This window comes from Mercenaria mercenaria, chromosome 5 (assembly GCF_021730395.1).
Source record: "Mercenaria mercenaria strain notata chromosome 5, MADL_Memer_1, whole genome shotgun sequence".
Taxonomy (NCBI): domain Eukaryota; kingdom Metazoa; phylum Mollusca; class Bivalvia; order Venerida; family Veneridae; genus Mercenaria; species Mercenaria mercenaria.
The window spans coordinates 74,413,141-74,437,896 of NC_069365.1; the positions used below are offsets into that span (position 1 = coordinate 74,413,141).

Here is a 24,756-nt window from a genome sequence, read left to right on the forward strand (position 1 = left end):
AATAACTAACAGGGCGTTTGATTGGTTGAAAAAGTATATGGTATTCCGAGACAAATATTTAAGATGTAAAGTGGTCTCTCATTGGTGAAATATCTGTTGAATATGTTTGAAAACTGTTTTATTTCTTAAATTGAAGTCCTAAGCCATGATTAATGGAGGAAAAAATATTTGAAGTGTATTTTGTTTGAAAATTTTGCTAGTTTTAGTGATTTGGTATTTTCATGAAATGTAAACAAAAATTCACTGCCGGACTGGGGGTTACTGACTTGCGGGTGAAAAAAGTGCACAAAAATGATGGTCAACATATATATTTCTGGCTGTTTTCTTTTAGGTCTTGAATAGTTCTTTCACCCTGGGTAGGTGGCATCAAAAGTTTAAATGTTAGGAAAGAGCTATAACCCAAAACATTACAATGTAAGTCTATGGGAAAACTGTTACTTCCCTTTGACCTGAAACAGAAATTTAAGCATTTGGAAGGACAAACTTTCTGCCTTCATTCGCGCGGACGAATAGCGATGAGAATAACAAGATGGTGGAGAAACCCCCGCTGAAGTTCCTTCGTAAAAAACGCTGAACGCCCGAATTTCCAAACGAAATGGTTGAGGGTAGGGTCATAAGTAAGTTTGACTTTAACATTGTTTTGACCTAATGGAAGTGTATCAAGTCTAGAAAGATTAAAACATAACTGAACTTCAACTTTGACAAAGCAGCTTTGAAGTAAAATCTTAGGGGAATAATGCATGTGGACCCAAGACTTGGTTACAACTTTCATCAACCTATTCAGCAATTCCTGGCACTGAAGTTTAGAGTTATAAAAGGTGTCTCTGAAAGGATATGTTTTGTTTATTTACAAGATAATTGTTCTTACAAATAAACAGATGTTTGTTTTTCAGTGTAATAAAAGCTGTCTGCCAATGTAAAATCCCATTATAAAAAGAAAAAATCCCATTCATTTTGTCAAAAATCTCATTGATTCAAGGCAAATGGGAATTAATCTCATAATAGTATCTGCCAAAAGTGATCCCTGCTTTTGGTGTGGTCACACTAAACCGGAATCCACCTAAAAACCAGAATACACTGGAATGCACTTTCTATAACTGGAGTATTTTGTTGAAGGAAATACGGTTGTATGTTCATGCAAATTCATTCACAAATGCGCAAAATTTTCGTGCTCTCGTCAAATTTCAATTCCGTATAAAATGTTCTGCACTTATATATTTTAATTTCCTTTAAAGTTTAAATGCACTTTCTCTTTATCTCTGTAATTACTGTATGGATTTGTTAAAAACTTAAAATAGTTATTCATCATCATCACTCACATCATATGGCACACGGGCCATAACTCTCACACCAATATATTATGAATTATCCCCCCTTTTTACTTAAAATTTCAGGTTAAAAGTTTTGATGTACTTTCACTTTATCTCTGTTGTTATTACTATATGGATTTCATTCAAACTTAAAATAGTTGTTCCATCTTATCACCCACATCATATGACTTAAAATCCATAACTCTGGTACCAATATTTCATGAATTATGCCCCTTTATACTTAGAATTTCAGGTTAAAGTTTTGATGCGCTTTCACTCTATCTCAGATATTACTACATGGATTTGATTCAGACTTAAAATAGTTATTCAACATCATCATTCACATCATATGACACAAGGGCCATAACTCTTGCACCAATATTTTATGAATTATCCCCCCTTTTTAGTTAGAATACAGGTTAAAGTTTTGATGCACGTTCACTCTATCTCGGGTATTGCTTAATGGATTTGATTCAAACTTATAATAGTTGTTCCACCTTATCACCCACATCATATGACACAAGGTCCATAACTCTGGTACCAATATTTCATGAATTATTCCCCCCTTTACTTAGAATTTCAGGATAAAGTTTTAATGCACTTTCACTCTATTTTAGTCATTCCTAAATGGATTTGATTCAGACTTAAAATAGTTACTCAACATCATCACTCACATCATATAACACAATGGCCATAACCCTTGCACTAATATTTCATGAATTATCCCCCTTTTTTAGCTCACCTGTCACAAAGTGATAAGGTGAGCTTTTGTGATCGCGCAGCGTCCGTCGTCCGTCCGTGCGTCCGTTAGTGCGTAAACTTTCGCTTGTGACCACTCTAGAGGTCACATTTTTCATGGGATCTTTATGAAAATTGATCAGAATGTTCACCTTGATGATATCTAGGTCAAGTTCGAAACTGGGTCACGTGCGGTCAAAAACTAGGTCAGTAGGTCTAAAAATAGAAAAACCATGTGACCTCTCTAGAGGCCATATATTTCACAAGATCTTCATGAAAATTGGTCAGAATGTTCATCTTGATGATATCTAGGTCAAGTTCGAAACCGGGTCACGTGCCATCAAAAACTAGGTCAGTAGGTCAAATAATAGAAAAACCTTGTGACCTCTCTAGAGGTCATACTTTTCATGGGATCTGTATGAAAGTTGGTCTGAATGTTTATCTTGATGATATATAGGTCAAGTTTGAAACTGGGTCAACTGCGATCAAAAACTAGGTCAGTAGGTCTTAAAATAGAAAAACCTTGTGACCTCTCTAGAGGCCATACTCTTGAATGGATCTTCATGAAAATTGGTCAGAATGTTCATCTTGATGATATCTAGGTCAGGTTTGAAACTGGGTCACGTGCCATCTAAAACTAGGTCAGTAGGTCAAATAATAAAAAAAACCTTGTGACCTCTCTAGAGGCCATACTTTTCATGGGATCTGTATGAAAGTTGGTCTGAATGTTCATTTTGATGATATCTAGTTCAAGTTTGAAACTGGGTCAACTGCATTCAAAAACTAGGTCAGTAGGTCAAATAATAAAAAAGTCTTTTGACCTCTCTAGCGGCCATATTTTTCAATGGATCTTCATGAAAATTGGTCAGAATTTTTATCTTGATGATATCTAGGTCAAGTTCAAAACTAGGTCACATGAGCTCAAAAACTAGGTCACTATGTCAAATAATAGAAAAAACGACGTCAAACCCAAAACTGGGTCATGTGGGAACAGGTGAGCGATTCAGGACCATCATGGTCCTCTTGTACTTAAAATTTCAGGTTTTGATGCATTTTCACAATTTCTCAGTTATTACTAAATGGATTTAATTCAAACTTGAAGTTGTTATTCCACATCATCACCGAATTCATATGATACAAGGTGCAAAAATCACTCTTGTACCAATATTTCATGATTTATCCACCTTTTTGCTTAGAATTATACTTATTTACAGTTTTGATACACTTTATCTTTATCTCTCTTATTACTTAATAGACTTAAGCTTTTGTCCAATAGCTTCATTCTTATTGAAGTCATTAAACACTCCAGTGACAGCTCCAGCTTCCTCAGATGTGCCCAGTTTCACTATCCAGCATCGAAATAGTCTAGGGCGCTGTCTTCTGTGACAGCTCTTGTTAGCTCATCTAAGCCCAAAGTGCTCAAGGTGAGCTATTGTGATCACGCTGTACCCGTCATTGTGCTTTGTCAACAATATGGCTGTTAACACTCTAGAATTCACTATTTTAGCCCATCTTAATGAAACTTGGTCAGAATATTACCCTCAATAAAATCTCTGACAAGTTCATTACTGGGTTATTTGGAGTAAAAAACTAGGTCACTATGTCAATTAATAGGAAAACCTTGTTAATACTAGAGGGCACATATTTTACCTCACGTTTACGAAACTTTATATAATATAAAATAGAAATATTTATCTCTGTCAAATCTAGGACAAGGTCAAAACTGAGTTACAGAAACTAGATTTAGTTCAAATCATAGAAATCATAGAAATATCTTGTTGACACCCTAGAGGCCAAATTTTCTATTTTATTTTCTTAAAACTTTGGTAAGATGTTTGTCTATATCATGTAATATAGGTCAAATTTAAAACTGGGTTAACAGAGCTCAAAAACTAGAACACTAGGTTAAATCGTAGAAAAAAAATTAGGAAGACCCTAGAGACCACATTTTGTGTTAGATGTTCTTGAAACTTTGTCTCTGTAAAATATAAATAAAATATAAGTGATTAGATGAGATCAAAAACTAGGTCAAATTATTGGAAAACCTTGTTTGAACTCTAGTGACCACATTTTCTGTTTGATCTTCTTATAATTTTGTCATGATTTTTATGCCCCCCAAAGGAAGGCATATTAAATGTACACCATAATGAGACGATGTGTCATGTGAAGACTAAGACCCCTAGCTCCAGGGTCAAGGTCACACTTAGCGGTCAAAGGTTAACAGGGTCTGTTTCATGTCTGGTTCATAACTCTTCCACCCATGAAGTGATTTTGAAATAACTTTGCATAAATGTTTACAATAATGAGACGACATGTCATGCATAAGACCCAGATCCCTAGCTCTAAGTTCAAGGTTACACTTAGAGGTTAAAGGTTAACATGGTCTGTTTCTTGTCCTGTCCATAACTCTGCCATTGATGAAAGGATTTTAAAATTACTTTGCAAAAATGTTCCCTATATTCAGATGATCTGTCATGCGCAAGACTCAGCCCTAGCTCCAAGGTCAAGGTCACACTTAGAAGTCAAAGGTGTTCTTTTCTAGTCCATTACTCTGCCATTTATCAAGGGATTTGAAAATAATTTGACACAAATGTTAACCATATTGAGAAGGTGTGTCAAGCTTATAACCCAAGTCTTTTGTGTCAAGGTCACAAAATGATGTGTGATTTTTTTTTTGCACAGACAACTGTAGCATTCTTGGGCATGCATCGGGGGCATTTGTCACCAATAGTGACAGTTTTTGTTGTCTCTATAAAATCTAGATTCAGTTCAAAACTAGGTTATATGAGGTTAAAAACCAGGTGTTAAGGTCAAATCATGGAAAGACCTTGTTAACACCCTAGAGGCTACATTTAACTTGATCATCATAAATCTTTGCCAGAATGTTTGTCTATATGAAATGTAGGTCAACTTAAAAACTTGTAACCAGGGTTCTTGAACTCTGTGACTAGGTTGAATCATAGAAAAACCTTGTTAACGCTCAAGAGGTCACATTTTCTATTTGATTTTCATAAAGCTTTGTAAGAATGTTTGTCTCTATGAAATCTAGGTCCAGTTAGATATTGGATTACCTAGGTCAAAAACTGTGACATGGTCAAATTATAGGAAGAAATTGTTAACTTTCAAACAGCCACATTTTCTACCAGATCTTCAATCCACTTGGTAGGGATGTTTGTCTGTTTTAAATTTAGGATTTATTTGTAATTGGATTACTTGAGGAAAAATCTAGGTCAAAACCTCAAATTAAAGAACATTAGAGGCCACTTTTTAGATGGACTATTCTATTGGACTCACCCTTGGGTTGACCTCCTGGTTTGGTTAAGTTTTTGTATGTAAGCAAGTTTCTGAGTACCCACTAATGGTAATAGATTAAACCTTCACACACTTTTTCACTTTTGATGATCTGACTTGCATTGCACTGCACTGGTTCCATAACAGTTACTCTATTTTACATTTTTACAAAATAATGCTCCTTTTTTCCACTTAATAATGGGAATAGATTCAATCGTTGAAACTTTATACACTTGTCCGAGCTTGCATGCATTTTACAGATTCCATAACTTTGTTTTTGCACTTTTTTACAAAATGTTGCACCTTTTTAGACATTAATATTCATTGTATTCATTCAAATGACAAAGCTGTTGAATAGTTGAGCAATGCTTTCCTGTGAAAGCTCTTGTCAGAATACTTTCCTGTATAAAATACAGGTCAAATTTAGAAGTGGGATACTTGAGGTCGATAACTATGTCACTAGGTCAAATGGTTGAAAAACTTTTCAATGGTATACCCATAGACATAAAACAGGGTCAAAATGTTAGTCTCTATGAAATTTAGGCCAAATTAGATACTTGGATATCTGGGTTAAGAACAAAGTCAGGTAAGCAATACAGGGCTTCAGGGTTCTCTTGTTAACAATAACGGTTTTTACTAGTATTTTTTTCAACTGGTATTCTACATGCATTAGTTTACAACAAAGAGCATAATAAAATACCATTTCAGTTAGTTCCACCATAAAAATATTTAATGGCAGCTAGGAAAACCTGAAAACAAACTATGAAACTGCAGGAAATATTGCTGAAAAAAGCTTAAAAAAGGGTTACTATAATAGTACCATATGGGTTGCTGTATTCAGCTCGAGTTGATTTTGCCACTTGTCAGGAGCAAAACTCGTAACCATTGAAGTGATTTTGTGAATCTTCACACAACGTCAGTAAAAGCAAGTGCAGTGCAATAATCACAACTCAATGTTGATTACTTTTAAGCTTGACTATTCAAAAGAAGTGAGAGCTACTCTACTGACATGGGCAATGACACCTTTGCAAGTTATGGCCCTTTTTCAGATTAGAATATTTGTTTTCTGTTTAGCATGTAACAGACTAATTATCAAGTTGTATCCCAGTAACAGCTACATAAACTGGATTGAAACTTCACAGTCTCACCTTTGTAAATTATGGTATTTTAAGCTACCTGAACCAAGGTTCAGGGTTGGCTATCAGTATGGGTGCATCGTCCACAATTTACATAACACTCAGAAAGTGCTGGTTAGAATTATCCCAGATTTGGTCTGAAGCATCCTGGTAAGGTCCTCTCGCGCAAATTGTTCAAATGGGCCACTGTAGCTAAAAATAGAAAACCTTTAAACAATTTGTCATGAACTGCTTAATGGATCTTCATCAAACTTTGTTTATTGCATCATTGTAAGGTCCTTGCTCAACTTTATTCAAACTAGGGCACTAAGTCCCATTTAGAGGCCTCTAGGACTAAAACAAAGGAATACCTTTAAATGACTTCTGATAGATGGCTTGATGGATACCCATCAAACTTGGTGTGTAGCATCATATAAGTTCCTCTGCCATGTTTGTTCAACTTTTGAGCCTTGTAGAGGCTAACAACTAACAAAAGGAATGCCTTTGAACAACTCAAAAGCCATTAGATAGACATTCATCAAACTGGGGATGTAGCATTATGAAGTCCACTCCAAAATGTGTTTTAATGGGGATGCTTGTCCCCTTTTAGGGATCGTTAGAGCTAAAAATAGAAGTATCTTTGAATACCATCTTCTCACGAAGATCTCATGAGGTCTTTGGCCTATGCAATATGCTTGAATACTTGATTCATAGTAATGTCATGCAGCATTTTTATAGACACGTGGTTTTATTTGACATTTATCGCGGATTTTTGAAATAGCGATTTTTTAAGACCCAAGATCCTATCAACGGTCCCATATATAGCACTTTCTGTAGCTTAAAGGAGGACAAAATGACATCATACAGTTAACCCTTACCATGCTAAATTTCTATAATGGACTGGTCCATCTTCTAATTTGGGCAGTACCATTTATCAATTGACGGATCTGCAGGCTGATCTTGGTCTGCTCTGGTCGCAAAGGCAGAATTCTTTGCCGCCAGCAGGCTAAGGGTTAAATATCACAGTGTTTGACAATATACCACATGAAAGACTCCTCCGAAAACTAGATCAATATGGAGTAGGATAAAACACTAAGGGATGCATTCCTCGTTGGTCAACAGTCGGCCGTTTCGGTGGAAGTAAATCAGAACCAGTAGATGTCGTGTCAAGAATCTAGGGCACAGTCATTAGACACCTCTTCGATGCCTTTATCAATGGCATCTCTAGTAAATGATCCCAAACCAAGTTTTGTTGACGGCAGTCTGCCTATAGTTAAGTCTTGGAAAGCTAAATCTAACAGATTAGTTTCAGTCCAACAATTTAAAGTGCATACTAACATCGCATCATCAAGCCAGACTTGCTACTTTATGGTCTCACTATGGAAATGGAGAAAGGCAACAAATATATGTGAGCACACGCACAAACATTCTCCGATGGGACCGACAAGTACAGATTTTGTTTGTTTGTTTTTGGGTTTAACGCCGTTTTCAACAGTATTTCAATTACTAGTATACAGTATAACGGCGGGTAGTTAACCTAGAACCAGTGTTCCTGGATTCTGTACCAGTGCAAACCTGTTTTTCCGCAAGTAACTGCCAACTTCCCCACATGAATCAGAGGTGGAGGACGAATGATTTCAGACACAATGTCTTTTATCAAATGACAAATCGTCACGGAGAACTCACGGCCCCGCGATCCGTAGATCGGCGCTCTCCCTATTAAGGTTTCTACATGTATAGAATGTCAATGGCAAGAAGAACAGGGCACTTAGAGATCTGTATTTTCAGAGAATGCATACTTCCAGTGAAAGTAGATACATACACTGCCATGCTTAGATTCCTAATTGATGTTTTATGCCTCGACAATATGTGACCCAACAAGCCATGAGTAGATCAAACGTTCAAGTGTCCCAACTCGGAGCAGCCATTTACGTCTCCAATGACTGCCACAGCAAAACACTAGGATACTAGTATGTCACCAAATTTATAAAGGACATTCACTGGGGTCGCTGGAAGAACGGAGGAAACAAAGCAGGATATCGATGCTCTTTTGAATCAAACATGTCATTTCTATCGGCAAATACCTGAAGATCAGTGACAGCAGTACAAGAGGTACCCACAATTCCTTTCAAAACCGAACACCTTTAACATCCGTTAGAGACTGGAACATATACTTTTCCTCAGAGTTGTAACAGCTGTCTCCCTGAATGAGTTTAATTCATTCCTCCATATGTGATCTGTCTCGAGTCACTTTTTAGGCAGTTAGTTTTTATAGTTTTAACATCTTTTAAATCGCAAGTAGCCATTTTGATATGTTGAGTGTCATCACAATGCCACCTCCTCAAACGATCTACGAAGATCCAGGCTCAGTATTTCACCGAAAACAATATAGCAAAACAAATTACTGCACTAAAATGCATGCAACTTTTCGCAAATGTATTAAGATACAGAGCAAATTATGTAGTTAAAAGCAGCAAGTATGAATTTCAAACTAAAATTAAGTTATGTAAGGTCGGCACACAGTGAAGCTCATAAAACATCACATACTAAAATACATATGAACTACTGTAACCTAGTGTTCTTTCAATTTTTTCTGTAACAAATCAAGGCTTTATCTTCATTTCTCATCAAGGAACGGGCTTATTTCTAATGTTGATAAAATCTGCCGCCTAACCCTTTTGTATTATTACACTTTTACAAATTTACCAAATGTATTACTGTAACTCACATATGTCTTTTTAATTGTGCATTGATATACCGTTGGTTCGCTGTTGTATATACGTCTAAATGTTCATGTCTTTCCACTTTTTCTATTCCATTGCTTGTGCTGTGTAGCGTCTGTAAAAAGTCTCTCAGAGCTGTTGTATTTCGATCTCTTCAGCACGCGACACGACATTTATGTTGTGTTAGTGTACTGTTATTTTAGTTAGTGTAAAAGCAACATTTGTATGTAAAAAATGTAAATTTCGGGAAAATGTTAAATATTTTCAACACGGGAAAATATATTTTTTACGTAGACGCATTGGTTTGAGAGGGCTAAGACGCTTTCCTATGGAGCTGAAGGCCCCGGTTTCGATTCCTGACTACTCCCATTGCGGTGTGTCCTTGGACAAGGCACTTTATCACGATTGCCTCAGTCAACTCAGACCAGCTTTAATGGGTACCAGCAAATTGCTGGGGGTAAGGTATAATTAGTTTATCTATTCTTAAAATAGTGTGCTCAAAAGCTAAATACAGAGCCTGTGTTCATTGTTTCAGTGCGACGCTAAGTAAAATTTACCTTTACTTTTTAACTTAACCTTTACCCGGTTATGGATGCGATGGGAACAATATGAAACGTACAGATAAAACAACTAAATCCAGATATTTACTAAAAATGACTCATTTTGTGTCAGTTGTATACAAACTAGCTGTCATATCAAAATCAGCTGTTTTACTTTCAAATAACATTTTATATATTTGTAATTTGAAGTGACTCGAGCTATTCGTGTACACTACGTTTAGTTTAGTTTAGTTTTATTGAAAGCCAATGCCCTTATGGCCATCTGACATAAGCATAACATATCAAACAACATGGCATATTAAACAAGATATATTTATGCTTGACAATGTACGAGGAGGACGAGAAATGCTATTAAGTTAGTGGACCTGCAATGACAATCGGCGAACTACAAACTCTCCGCACACGATCTCAGTAGAGTCAGTACTCTCCGGTTTTAATGGAAAGGCATGTGAACATTAAGCAACTTCTACATCCAAAGAATGCCGAGCCGCCCAAGGAAAACACAAAGTCACTCGAATAATGCCAAGTGTGATTACGGGTCTATCACCTCAAAACTTTCAAAATTTTTAAAACTAGACATTATATTTTTACAAAAGACTGCCGTCGCTCTATTCTCACAATTCATAAGTTTGGAAAATTTATCAGCATTAGGATGTTTTAAGTAACTAGTCGTCTAAATATTTTTCTAACATTATTAAGTAAGTGCATATTGAAGAGATAATGAAATTCATCACCTTTATACAATTTAATTAACAAAACTGACAAATTCTTTGTTCTCTAGCAATATTATAAAATCCTTTTTACTACAGGTAATTTATGATTCATGTGAATTTACATAGTGCGACGGCTAGATCAGTTGGCCCAAGTTTGAAGTATTTCTCAAATACAAAGTCTTGCTTATACATTCTGTAATTGAAACATTTACTAGAAGTATTAACGACAGGCGCTAGACACATAATCTAATATTTTACTTAATAGGCCTATATATATGTATATAAGATATCTTATATACATATATATAGGCCTATTAAGTAAAGTTTTAGATCATGGTCTGGCACCTGTGGTATATTAACAATACTCTTCTAGTTTTATATAAACTGGTCGTTTTGAGCCTAGAATTAACAATCATTTTAAAGGAGCTAAACGATGGAGTTTTCTGTTCAAACCAATAATTAGACATACCCAATTATCTCGAACAAAGGATATCTAACTAAAATTGATATTCAATCTTTCATACAAAAACGACAAAAGGTACGACACGGATCACGGGTTCTGATTACGGGTTTTAGTTCTTGCCAGTATTGACTGGTATTCATTCTAAAGAAAAAGAAATATCTTTAATCGAAAACTCATTTATTTAAATGGTCCATTCCAGGACACGTTTACTTCCTGTTTAAAACGAAACATGAATACGGTTTTGGCAAGATTAAACACAATTTTTGCCTTCACGCTGAGCGTGATGGCAGGATTGACTTTTCTGTGCTTTTTATCAACCTATTTCAATGATCACCAGGCAGTTGTTGCGATAAACACCGGGAAAGTTATCGTGTAAGTTGTAAATTAAGGCCCAACATATGGGTCGCCGGCTTTTGCAGTTTCGGGTTGAGATAAAAAAATAAAATAAAAAAATAAAACACGTTGAATTCCTTCAGGCTTAAATTATTCCCATTTCACCATTCAATCCTTTTCAAATTACTGTTCATATATACCCCTGGTGTTTTTCAATAATTTAATTTATTGCTGAGCGGTTCTCGTATCGGGTGGCCTCGGTAGCTCATTTGGTAGAGCGTTGGCACGGTAAGCCAAAGGTCTGAGGTTCGAGTCCTGGTCGAGGCTGCACATTTTTCCTGAAACTGTTACATTTGGGGGCTCGTCCGGGATGCTCACCCTTGGAGCCCATGCAGGGCGAAGCAGTTTGGCTGGGGTGTGCATCTGAATTCGGTTAACAGTCTGCGGCAGACATTGGCCAGGAGTGCCAATGTCTCGCTATAAGAGGGAAGGTGCATAGCGGTTCTCGTATCGGGTGGCCTCGGTAGCTCATTTGGTAGAGCGTTGGCACGGTAAGCCAAAGGTCCGAGGTTCGAGTCCTGGTCGAGGCTGCACATTTTTCCTGAGACTGTTACACTGCAATCAACATCAGATCTGAGAATCCCCTTTGAAACGTGCCCCCTGTTTGTAGCATCATCTGGCGCATGTGCAGTGAAAAATCTTAATTTGATTTCTAAAATAGTGTATATTTATTTCTAAAGTCACTATATGTTCATTGTAAATATACTTCGTTATACCCAAGTGGCAACTGGCAGGTACTCAAAAATGCAGTTCTCTGATTGGTCAGTTAGAACATCTCTAATAATGATTTCTGTCAGGGCTCTTGTTTGGCAAACTTTGGGGCTGAATATCGGGCCCCATTCCCCCCTCAAAATAGTATGTTTTTTCCCCCTATTTCAATAACATTCTCCCTTGACAAAAAAAAAATGGCAAGATGACAGAGGGATGACATCAACCGGCATCGAGTATGTCCCGATTGCTGCAGTTTTGGAAAAAATATACACTTGCGTCTAAATTAAGCATCTTTTTCGGCATTCTGATTGGCTCTTGGTCTCGGTCTTGTGTGATTTTGCACACTGTAACTCTAAGAATAGAAACCGGAAATGTAAACAATTCTCACCAACTTTTGGACAAATTTATTGTTGGAACTTTGGTCACCAACAAATGGAAGTTAGTCCCTTGGTAAAAACAAAAATCAAAAGAAGAGAGAGAGATCATGAGTACGATTCAAAATGAGTCGGATCATTTCAAGAGTCTAGATTTTCTGAATTCACCTGGCTTTGCATGGGCAATGTTTCGGCATGGCGTTTTTGTTATACATTTGTACTAAATCGGTTGAAGGTTACCTAGCCTTGCGGATGCGACATTAGCCTTGTATGCAGACAGAAGTGTTGATAGCTTTTGTTTTGTCACAGTGTAATACACTGTATTATGTTTGCTTTTGTTTCTACCTATAGATCATAAAAACACTTGCCCAAAATAAAAACAGTTATTGGCAGTTTAAAGCAGCCTGTTTTAATCTTGAAAATCTGGACAAGTGAATTTTGACTGTGGGCAAGAGGATTTTTATGTCTCACTTGTCCACATGGACTGTGAAAAATATTGGGATTTCACACCCCTGCAGAATGTTTGTATTTCTATTATTAACTTGTCCATCATCCAATTCGGACAGTACCATAACTGTTAAAAAGGGTGCTTACCAAAAAGATGGCTGAATAGCGAACAGTGCAGATCATGATCAGATTGCATGGATGTGCAAGCTGATCATGATCTACACTGGTCGCAAAGGCAGAATCAGTCCTATCCAGCATGATAAGGGTTAATAAATATTCCTCTTTTATGAAATGTGTAACCCCAAGAGGATTTGATAAGGGAATAATATGTGGTATTTATATTCAAAATTTTATGTATTTGCTAAAAATTTCAAATTGATTTAAACTTTGATTTCATATTTGTGTTTCAGAAAAAATGTTCCTGACTACAGTGCCTCAAGAGAGAAAAATGATCTTGGATTTGTGGTCTTTGATCTACAGACAGATATCCTTTCAGATTTGATTATATGAAATGGGAGTCTTTCCACATAAAGTTCTGTTTAACAGTTTATGTAGACAAGTAAAGGGCCTGAATAGCAGTTTCAGTTGCCTTTTTCCCTAGAAAATACTGCAAAAATGATAGCTATTTGTTGAAAAATCTTGTTAAAGCACCATTCTGTGTATCTAGAATTAATATTTATTTGCCAATGACATGTTTTGAAAGTGTAGAATGCAAATATTCTTCTCACTTACATTTTGAGCAGTCAGCTAACCTAACTAGTGTTCCTCGATTCTATACCAGTATTCCTTGCTCTCCGCAAGTAAATGACAAGGTTGGAACATTTATACTCCGTCAATTATCATGTACCCTTTGCTTATGGAAAGTTATATGCCAATTTTATGTATGAGTAGTAAAATGTGTTTTCCACCTTTCGAACAGAAACACAACAGAAAATCTTAGCATCGTAATAATTGCAAAGTAGATTTAAAAAAAGATACATAAAAGGTTAATGCTAGTGGCTTTTTTTTTCTGTTTTGAAGGACTGGTTGATCCTCTTAGAGTTTTTGATTTAATTACGTAAAAAAAAGAAACTTTTTTTTTGAGGGATTTGGTCAAAAAATTGTGAGAAAACATATAATTACTTTCTGGAGATTGGAAGTGTCCCAAAAGACACTGAACACTGATAATGATCAGGGAGGTACTTGTGCATATTTATTATTGTTTAACCTTACTTTGCTTATGGTATTAAGGGGAAATAGGACAGTTGCTTGGGTTTTTTATATAGGCAAAGAAGGAAAAAATTTAACTAGCAGGGAGAATTTTCTTAAACTTTGCATGATTATAGAGCATCATATTAGAAACAAATTTATGAAAAAAAAATTGGGGGTCCCGGTGCTACTTTTTGAGTTATCTGCCCCTGAATGTGAGTTTTTTGCTCTTAGGTCATTTTCAAGGGCAGATAACTCAAGGTAATGGTTAGTTACACTTTATTTGATTTCAGATTAGTGTTTATTACTTTATTTCATGCAACTGTACAAAATTTGCAGGAATTCTAGGTGACGGATTTTATTCTATAGTCGCTTAGCAAACAAATAGAAAATTTCTTCCAATTATGCCCCTTTTTTCAAGAAAAAAGCAGTATGTTAACTCATTGAAACACAGCAAAAATTCTGTTTGATAGAATGGTTTAAAACTTTGCATAATGACTGGTAATGTAATAACAAAAAGTAATGTGAAATGAAATAAGGTATCTGTTTGCTAGATTTTGAGTTATCTGCCCTTGAAAATAACCTAAAAGAGCAAATATCTCGCATTCAGGCGCAGATAACTCAAAAAGTAGCACCGGGACCCCCAGATTTTTTTTTCATAAATTTGTTTCTAACAGGGTGCTCCATGATCATGCAAAGTTTAAGAAAATTCTCCCCGCTAGTTAAAATTTTTTCCTTCTTTGCCTATGTAAAAAGCCCACACAACTGTGGCATTTCCCCTTAATATGATGTAAGCTTACTTAAATGTTTCTGGATTCCTTGTCCTGAATAAACCAATACTGCTGTCATCTATAAAGGAGATTCGATCAAACCCGCAACCACATTTCGCAAATCATTTGATCCTTAACCATTGATACATTTGTCAGATATATTCAACTGGAACGTAAAGCAGCTGTTCCTGTATCTGACAGCAGAGTATGCAACTGAGGACCACGTAATTATTCATTTGTCTACTTGTTTTGAGATAAATTTTTATATATTTAAATTTGCATGAATGAATGTTGGCAAGATCTTGATGGATTAAAAAGATTACACAAAATTTTCTGCTCAGGAAGTTAATGAGTAAGAAATTTAAACTAGGGTCGGGTAGGAAGTTTGCAAGTTTCAGTGCATTCTGTCGGATCTCTCTCGGCTTGTATTAACAATGTTGATAAAAATCAAAATCAAGTCTGCATTCCCTTGTTGTACAGTCAGCAGGAGCTGTGATTATTGAAGAGAAAAACAAAGTCAGTCTCCCCGTAATTTAATAAACTTAGTAAATTTCTACCAAGAAATGGATGAAAATAGACTTGACCCATGAGTGTTTATGCAATATCCAGACCCCTAATTGGAACATACAAAAAATCTTTTTACTCCAGTAAAAGAATGATAGCCTCAATAGCCTAGTGGTAGAGTGTCCACGTTCAAGTGCAGGAGGTCGTGGGTTTGATCCCCGGCTGCGTCATACCAAAGACGTGAAAAATGGTACCAGTTTATATAAGCTTATATAAGTTGCAGAACTTGCTTCACAATCAAGCAAAAAATAAATTAGTATTAAAAAAAGAATGAACTATGTCAGAATTTACTTTCTGTAATCTGAATATCAATATATAATTCACCGGAATTTGACAGGGTAGATCATTATGTCTCCCCCCCCCCCCCCTCTGGGGGAGACATATTGTTTTTGCCCTGTCCATTCGTCCGCCTGTCCGTCCGTATGTCACACTTCATTTCCGGGCAATAACTGGAGAACCATTTGACCTAGAACCTTCAAACTTCATAGTGTTGTAGGGCTGCTGGAGTAGATGACCCCTATTGTTTTTGGGGTCACTCCGTCAAAGGTCAAGGTCACAGGGGCCTGAACATTGAAAACCATTTCCGATCAATATTTAGAGAACCACTTGACCCAGAATGTTGAAACTTCATAGGATGATTGGTCATGAAGAGTAGATGACCCCTATTGATTTTGGGGTCACTTCGTCAAAGGTCAAGGTCACAGGGGCCTGAACATTGAAAACCATTTCCGATCAATATTTAGAGAACCACTTGACCCAGAATGTTGAAACTTCATAGGATGATTGATCATGCAGAGTAGATGACCCCTAACGATTTTGGGGTCACTCTGTTAAAGGTCAAGGTCACAGGGGCCCAAACATTGAAAACCATTTTCGGTCAGTAACTTGAGAACCACTTGACCCAGAATGATGAAACTTCATAGGATGATTGGTCATGCAGAGTAGATGACCCCTAACGATTTTAGGGTCACTCTGTTAAAGGTCAAGGTCACAGGGGCCCGAACATTGAAAACCATTTCCGGTCAGTAACTTGAGAACCACTTGACCCAGAATGATGAAACTTCATAGGATGATTGGTCATGCAGAGTAGATGACCCCAAACAATTTTAGGGTCACTCTGTTAAAGGTCAAGGTCACAGGGGCCTTAACATGGAAAACCATTCCTAATCAATAACTTGAGAACCTCTCAACCCAGAATGTTGAAAATTCATAGGATGATTGTTCATGCACAGTAAATGACCCCTTTTGTTTTTAGGGTCACTCTGTTAAAGGTCAAGGTCACAGTGGCCTGAACATTGATAACCAGTTCCGATCAATAACTTGACAACCACTTGACCCAGAATGTTGAAACTTCATAGGATGATTGAACATGCAGAGTAGATGACCCCTATTGATTTTGGGGTCAGTCTATTAAAGGTCAAGGTCACAGTGGCCTGTTCATGTAAAATCATTTTTTGGAAATAACTTGAGAACCACTTGACCTACAATGTTGAAACTTAATAGGATGATTGGACATGCAGAGTAGATGACTCCTATTTATTTTGAGGTCACTTGATCAAAGGTCAAGGTCACAGGAGCCTGAACAGTAACTTGAGAACCACCAGGCCAAGAGTGTTGAAATTTAGCGGGATGACTGGACATGCCAAGTAGATGATCCCTATTGCAGCCAACCATCAGTGTCTCTTTGACTTTCGCTCCTGAACCCTATTGACTTCTTGCCTATAGGACTTTGCATTGGGGGAGACATGCGCTTTTTTACAAAAGCATTTTCTAGTTTTATTTTTCTGTTTTCAGACATTGAATCAAGTTGTTATATGGGACAAGATTATACGACGTGGGGAGAATTCAATTCTAGATTATAGAAAAGCTAACACGAAATATTACTTTTGGGACTTTGGAAATGGACTCAGGTATGTTATTGTTTTTGTAAAAAACTTATAGTATGGTGTTCAGCTTCTGTTAGGGCTATCACCTCCAGTCTTACTCTGGCTGTGCATGAAATCTCGATATTTGAAGAGCAAGATCGCAATGTCAAAGCGCAAAACAAGATAACCTTCTGTAAAATCAGAAATTTTAGGGAGGAATTTGTTTTCTCTAATTTCATGTTTCATGTTATTTCTTGAAAATTAGTCATTACAAAACTCTTCGAACAATTCACAGCATGTGAGAATTATTATTAGACTATATTTTGCAAAATTTTGGTCATGTGAAAATATCTGATATTACTGTACCTATTACTAGGATATAACGTAATAATGTTTTTTGAAAGGTACAGATATCAATGGAAAGTAAAGAAATACTGTCAAAAAATATGAATTGATTTTAAAAAAAATGTTCTGGAAAGATTCAGGAGCTTTTAGGTGTTGTAGTTAACATTCTGACTTACATGAATCAGACAAATGAGCCGTGCCACGAGAAAACCAACAGTGGGTTTGCGACCAGCATGGATCCAGACCAGCCTGCGCATCCGCGGATGTGCAGGCTGGTCTGGATCCATGCTAGTCGCAAAGCCACTATGTTGGTTTTCCCATGGCACGGCTCAAATGTTATAATTTGCTGTTATGTTTATTGTGTTGAATGTTGATTTATTTCTTACTCTAGGACATTTACATTTGAGGAAACAAAATTTTTGTTTTGACTTCGTTTTGTTTTGTCAGTACAGAGATTCTTTTGATTTTAAAGTTTTTCAGGCTTGTTAACCTTCAATATTGACTTGTAATTTTGGGACAAATCTTTTTTATTACTAACTGTTTTAAGTGAGCTAATTAGAAATTGATGTTTTCTAAATTTTGTATATTTCAGGGCCAATAAAAATGTGACCTTGACATTGTCATGGAATGTGATACCCAATGCTGGCACTCTGCCAAAGATTCAAGGTCAAGGTCATCATAGATTCGAATTTCCAGAAGAGTACAGTCCAAATAGATTCCAGTGATTAAAGCTTTAGGATAGACATAGACTTTTTATAGGATATTATTTAATTGATAAAATCAAAATTGGTGGAGGAATTGGAAAGAAGAGTTGGCCGAGGTACATGGAAGAAATAAAGACACTCTGGAAAAAGGCATCTGAGTAGTATCTTTGGTGCTTTATTTGCTTCTATGTTTTGTAACCACTGTCCTCTAAGGGCTAGAAAATTGCAGCAAATAAACTGGCTTACTTGGGGTAATAAAAGCCTGTGTGTTGACTTGTTAGTTTATTCGGGTTTGACACTGACCAGATTGTGCTTGTGTCCAGTCTGTAGGAACCAGTAACATGCCGGTATCCGTTGATTTCATTTGCTGACTCACTTGTTACACAAGGGAGGATAGTCGTATTTCACAACATCAACTACGGTGGATGGTTTGATATTTGAAGTAGGCCCACTCTTTACGAGTACATTGTGTACAAAGTGCTGAAGAAGTGTTTTGATATAAATTTGTTGCATTAATTTAAAACCTGATGATAAAGCAAAATGTTTTTAATTTCATTTTCCTTTAAAAAAAATAGCAGTTGGCCTGTGTTTTACAAATAGTAAAATGCAGGGCCCTACCTTTGTGCTATGGTTGGAGGTCAGTGGTTACATAACACAGATGCATAAGCAGTATAATCAGTTGGGGAAAGCGAAAGAGAAATATGAAAGAAATGGCATTCATTGAAGAAGTACTGTTTACAGAGAGTTTAAGAGTTTGCACCATCTTGTACTTGCTGTTCCACCATACCTTTTTAATCATGGTAATCTAAAATCGTTATTAACTTACGGGAAGAATTGATCTAAACTACAATTTCATGTTAATATTATTCCTCTTTTTCACAGTTAGCTTCATTAAACTTTACAGAACTTGTTGAAAATTTATACAATGCATATTCAGGATGCCATAGGAACATGTATAGTGCTATGTTATACAGCAAGATGTCATTCCATTTCAAACTGTAACTGTATTTTAAAAACATCTATGTCATTTAGTGCCTACCAAATACAGTGAGTAATGTTTACACTGAATCAATTTTATTTTAAATGCCATTCTCTTCCTCATCAGTTCTAATTCAGTTAGGTTATCTTTGTATTCTTATTGAGTATTGAATCTTTTTTGTGTGACTAGTCCAAGGAAACTACTTCAAAGAATTTCAGTTTCCATGTTTAACTTAGGTCTATTGAAAGACATTTAAATTGCCTTGTGTCTCAGGATGATAAAAATGTGCAGCCAGAACATAGCTCAAAGCTAAGGCCTCGGAATTCTGTTCCAGTGCTCTACTGACAGAGCTACCGAGCAGCTTTTATCTCCAGTCATAGATTGAGATGCGTGTATATTTTGTATTATATAGGTACAGTATTTACATTCTTATTGTAACAGTGCTGGATGCGAGTGTCAGATGTGTTTTTGCATACTGTAAAATCAGACATTTTTGCAAGTGATTTACGGTACTTTCCCTATATTTTCTATCTTCATTTTAATGAAAGTAAATACTTGTGAAAAGTGCTATTATTGTTATGAAAACTTCTGTCACAAGTTGACCATATCATTGATTTTCTACCAGCCTTACCCAGCTTAATTTCTGTAATGAACTTGTCTATCTGTCAATTTCGACAGTACCATTAACTGTTAAAAGGGGTGTTTACAAAAACGATACTGACCGAATGCAGTGCAGACTGCATGGATGTGCAGTCTGATCATGATCTACATTGGTCGCAAAGGCAGAATCAATCATATCCAGCATGATAAGGGTTAAATAAGTGAACTTTTCGCTTTGCAAAAATATCTGATTTTTCCAGTTTTAGATTTCTCAGCTTTTGACACTAGTTTGCAAAGAACCTGCAGTTTCTAAGCGTGACTGGTGTTGCATGTATATCATACATATAATAGTATCTTTATAATTTATATGTACAAAGTCAGTTAATTACAAATTGTGTATTTAACTTATATTGTATAGAAGAAGGTGAGTTTGTATGTTGTATATTTAAGTATAGCATTAAAACATAGAGATATAATTGAAACTCGATAACTTGAACTCGCTTACCTCAGTATTCTGGGTATCTCGAAGACATTTTCAAGTCTCATTCCGAAAACGTGCACAAGGTATCATTTTAAGTCTAATTGCCATTATTTCGTAGTAAAGTGCACAATCCTTTAGAAGTCGAGATACCGAGTTTCCACTGTATTTGCATTTCTACGGCCTTGAAAAAGAATGTTTATGATCTAATTCACTTATCTTTTTTCACTGGTATAAAACCTTTGCCATTCAAATAGATGTCTTCAGAAAATCATTGCAAATGTTGTATGTAATCCGCTATTGTGATATATGATAGGTTCCACTTTTCAGTGTATGTGTATGTTTAATAAATTCTTGTACAATTTAACCTGTGTTAACAGCACCTCTCAGGAGTGAATATCTCCCTCCAAAGCCAGGCCTTTGAAGTTCTAAGTACATTAACCTCTATATGAGTAATGATCCTTTTACATTAAACATATTTCAGTGTTTCCTTGTAGGGTTACTATGGGGAGGTTGTACAGTATGTAATACTGGGAATATGCATCTACTAAAATGGTAGGATAAATTTTTCAAACTGCTCACCCCATGTATTTGACAAAACAGCAAAAGTAGGTTTTACAAGTGTTTTATGAACACAGGAGACATTTAGTGAAATATATAATAATCCTACAGGTATGCACACATGTACAGGGGCATCATTGGGCAGCGGACTTCTAATCACTTGCCCTGTACATATGTGGGTTAAGCTGAGGGTATAAAATTCTTAATGAGAGGAAGCCATCCAGCTGGCTTGCGGTAGGCCGGTGGTTGTACCCAGGTGCCCACCCATGCCAGAAAAATACCTGGAGTAACAGTCTTCCTCTAAAGCTGGAAAAGTCATGACATGACATAATTGTGTTGGTATGTTATTTAACTCAATCAAAAAATGCATACATGTACAATTATCAAAACTCGGCCTCGCATTTATGACTTGTTAGCTGTCAGTCACAATGTATATATGAGCCGTGCCATGAGAAAACCAACATAGTGGGTTTGCGACCAGCATGGATACAAACCAGCTGTCTGGTCAGGATCCATGCTGTTCACTTTCAAAGCCTACTGCAATTAGAGAAACTGTTAGCGAACAGCATGGATCCTGGCCAGATGCGCAGGCTGGTCTGGATCCATGCTCGTCGCAAACCCACTATGTTGGTTTTCTCGTGGCGCGGCTCATATAATTGTTTTGAATTCATATAAACACTATTTCATTTAACTACTGTGCAACATTTCTAGAGCGATACTGCTTTGAAGACAAAAATGTTTTTGTTCAACAGAGTTTGTTTGTCTAAAGAGATTTTTTTTAAATGTTACAAGGCAAGAAAATATCTGCCCTTAGAGTGTGATAGTAGCTCCTTGGAGGTGTCTTTATTAGAAGTTACTGTAAAATAAATTTTTTTCATGGGCACAAAGTTTCATGGTTTTGGCAAAATATTTCTTTGGGATATGGATTAGTGGATTCCAACTTATGAACATAAAATTTACGGCAATATACTTATTTATTAAAATTAAATTTTACGGATTGACTCAACCACAAAATCTATGAAAAGTAGGCCCCCTTAGATATTAATGATTTCACAGTATACAGAACCAGTATATTTGACAGCATTATTGAATGTTCAAGGGCATAAGAAAAAACTTATATAAGATTTCCAAAGTGATTTGCATGTAACAGCTGATACTGAAAATTGTAAATATATTGTAAAACAGTACTGTTGCGCAATGTTTTAGTAGGAATACACTTGGTGCTGTTTTTTACTGCAAGTAGTTTAGTTATTAGTAGTAAAGCAGTTTTGTAGTGTGACTATTTGTTAACACTCTTGTTAGATGATGAACCCGTGAAACAATAGTAATAAGAGTGAGGGGGGAGTGATTCAAGGTCCGTAATCTTAAAGGCTCAGCCACGGTGAAAAGCGTTGTTTGTTTGCTCACAGCAAGACTATATTTCATAATAAATATCATTAATTTTGTGCTTCATCACATGTGTACAAATTTCAGCTGCAGTTATTTAAGAAAGTTATGATCCTTTGCTCTTATGTAGGGTGATAGATGGATATGACCTTTTTATGTTGTAAAATCCAACTCATACACTCACACCTTTCATATAAAAGTTTTTTGATAGAGATGTAGTCAAATGATGAATGATTTACGTTAGTATTGTAATTAGATGTTCAGTAATGTAATGTAGATTAGATTTATTCTTGAAGCAAATATAGGCCAGCCACAGAAAGCAGCCTTTCCATTGGTCAGTTTCAAAACTGCTCAGAAGCAAGTTTCCACCAATTAGATATAACGGTAGGAGTTTTAAGACTGGTAAGAATGCAGGGCTTTGTCAGTGGAAGATTTGTATGTTTTTGTATCAAAAGCTTTATACTTTAAGAAATGATATGAGACAATTTCCCTATGAATATCTATTCATTTTTGGTAAATTTTATTATCTAGCAAAGAAGTCTTGGTGTAGAACTATTGTAAGCAAATTTATTATAGTATTTTGTCAGAAAAATCTGTTTTTCCAAAAACATTTATGGCAATAAACTTATTGTTTGTATGTAAGGTGATTATGCTGGATATTACCTGTGATTAATATTCTAATTGTTTTATACTGTATGGGATTATTGTGGATTTGGTAATTTTCGCATCACTTTTTCTTTGCGATTTGAAAATATAACACCTAGGTTTATTCGCATGTTAAGAATTGGTTTCTGCTTTAATGCTTCTTAATTGTCTCGAGAGCTTTGAAATCCCCTGTCACTGATTGCAAATATTGGCAAAAATAAAACCCTCACGAATATTATCCAATCTACAGTTTAAGGTAGCGGACCGGTAATGACATTTTGTAAATTATATATTCTCCATATGCGAGTTCGGCAGTCTACGGGAGGTTGCAGATAGTTGTGTGTGCATTTAGCTACATATACGTGGGATGAATGCCGAATTACATATTGTGAGTATTTTATCGTACTGAAATTGCCAAGTGTCATTACAGATCCACTGTCTTAATGTGAATGAAATAATGAATGATTATAATTTATATGTTAGCTTTCTAAATATCTGATGTACCGGCTGAATTGTACATTGATATGTGAAGGATGAAAGAGTTAATAATGATTGCTTTTAATCATGAATTGTGTGTCTGACTATGATGTAAGCATTCTCATAAATTAACAGATATTTTTCCTTATAGTCATATTGTTATTATTGGTGGAATTTGTTTCATAAATCTTTTTCTTCTTCTCTTTTTAATCGAATGAATTACACAAGCTTTTAAATGTTACTTGGTGAATGGATTTAATGGTAATAAATTTTGTATTTATTTTATTACCTTATTATATATACTGTTCTATTGTTGTAAAGTAAAGTGTAAAAAGTGTGTATCTTTTTGTGTTGTTTTTAGATTTTGTCTCGTGTTGGAATAGGTTTGAGATTTTCAAAATCTGTTGTTAAGTATTTTAAAGTGCATGAAATTTTGTTCGACGTTTATTTAACATGTGACAGAAATACATGAAAAAAAACCCCCACTAAATATAGAATATATTGTATACGAGGGGTGTTCAATAAATACGCGGAAATGTGGTCTCATTTCTTCATGTATCATCAAAAATGAATGAAACTGCTATATAATGTAGATTAGGGAATACTGAGTTTTGTTTTCTTTGGATAAATAATAAGTAAATATTAATCCCCATTGCAATGTCATGTGACGTCATCCGGCCCAATTTTGTCTCCTTTTCTATACTACATGCGCTAAAACATTACTTGCCACTGGCGTATTTTTCAAGCTACCTTTTCTTTAATTGGGTAAATATAAATATAAGTGTAAGCGCAACGCTAATAACGTCAAACTATAAATGTGACATCATTAAAATGTTTGGCAGGCATATTGTGTTGGTCATCGCTTGAAAGTCAGTGTTGAACGGAGTCATGAGATAACACTTTGTGTTTTGAATCGAAAATCAAGGAAAGAGACAAATGCTTTACTGCTAAGTGTTTAATGGACAGTGCCCAGAAGAAAACAAAAGTTTATTAGTGGAACGGGACGTTTAAAAGTGGTCAGGAGAATATCGCTGACGACTCGTGGTACAGACATGAAACATGACGTTCAGTTACGTTTATCAATTAAAGAGATTCTTGATACGGCATCACAGTTCAGTGTCCCATTTCATGAATATGACAGGAATATCATATGGACAGTATTTATTTATTGGTAGGAAGGTGTAGAAAATGCATTTAATTACGATAAACATTGAACCAGTGGTAATCACGAGTTGTATCGATTAATTTTTTGCGATATGACAGCGTCTTAATGACGTTGGCTGCTTTTTAGGAAAAGACGTTGCCTAGGAGACGATAAATAAACATTGTACATGTCCTGATATCTGTAATTTAAAG

At 35.8% G+C, this 24,756-nt stretch overlaps 1 protein-coding gene across 1 annotated transcript; it reads left to right on the forward strand.

Moving 5' to 3' along the window:
- The first annotated feature begins 11,104 nt into the window (after positions 1-11,104).
- On the forward strand, positions 11,105-23,739 carry LOC123543168 (signal peptidase complex subunit 3-like). Its single transcript, XM_045329260.2, has 5 exons — positions 11,105-11,285; positions 13,249-13,322; positions 14,944-15,020; positions 17,155-17,270; positions 18,163-23,739. Exons 1-5 carry the CDS (start codon positions 11,143-11,145, stop codon positions 18,293-18,295), a joined length of 543 nt encoding a protein of 180 aa, XP_045185195.1. The 5' UTR covers positions 11,105-11,142; the 3' UTR covers positions 18,296-23,739.
- The last annotated feature ends 1,017 nt before the right edge of the window (positions 23,740-24,756 follow it).

What these genes read in the sequence shown, in the direction of transcription:
- LOC123543168 (XM_045329260.2), top strand. Translation starts at nt 11,143, where the DNA reads ATGAATACGGTTTTGGCAAGATTAAACACAATTTTTGCCTTCACGCTG. An exon ending in GGTCTTTGATCTACAGACAG is followed by an intron (nt 13,323 to 14,943) that starts ATATCCTTTCAG and finishes AACCATTGATAC; the next exon opens with ATTTGTCAGATATATTCAAC. An exon ending in AGTATGCAACTGAGGACCAC is followed by an intron (nt 15,021 to 17,154) that starts GTAATTATTCAT and finishes TTCTGTTTTCAG; the next exon opens with ACATTGAATCAAGTTGTTAT.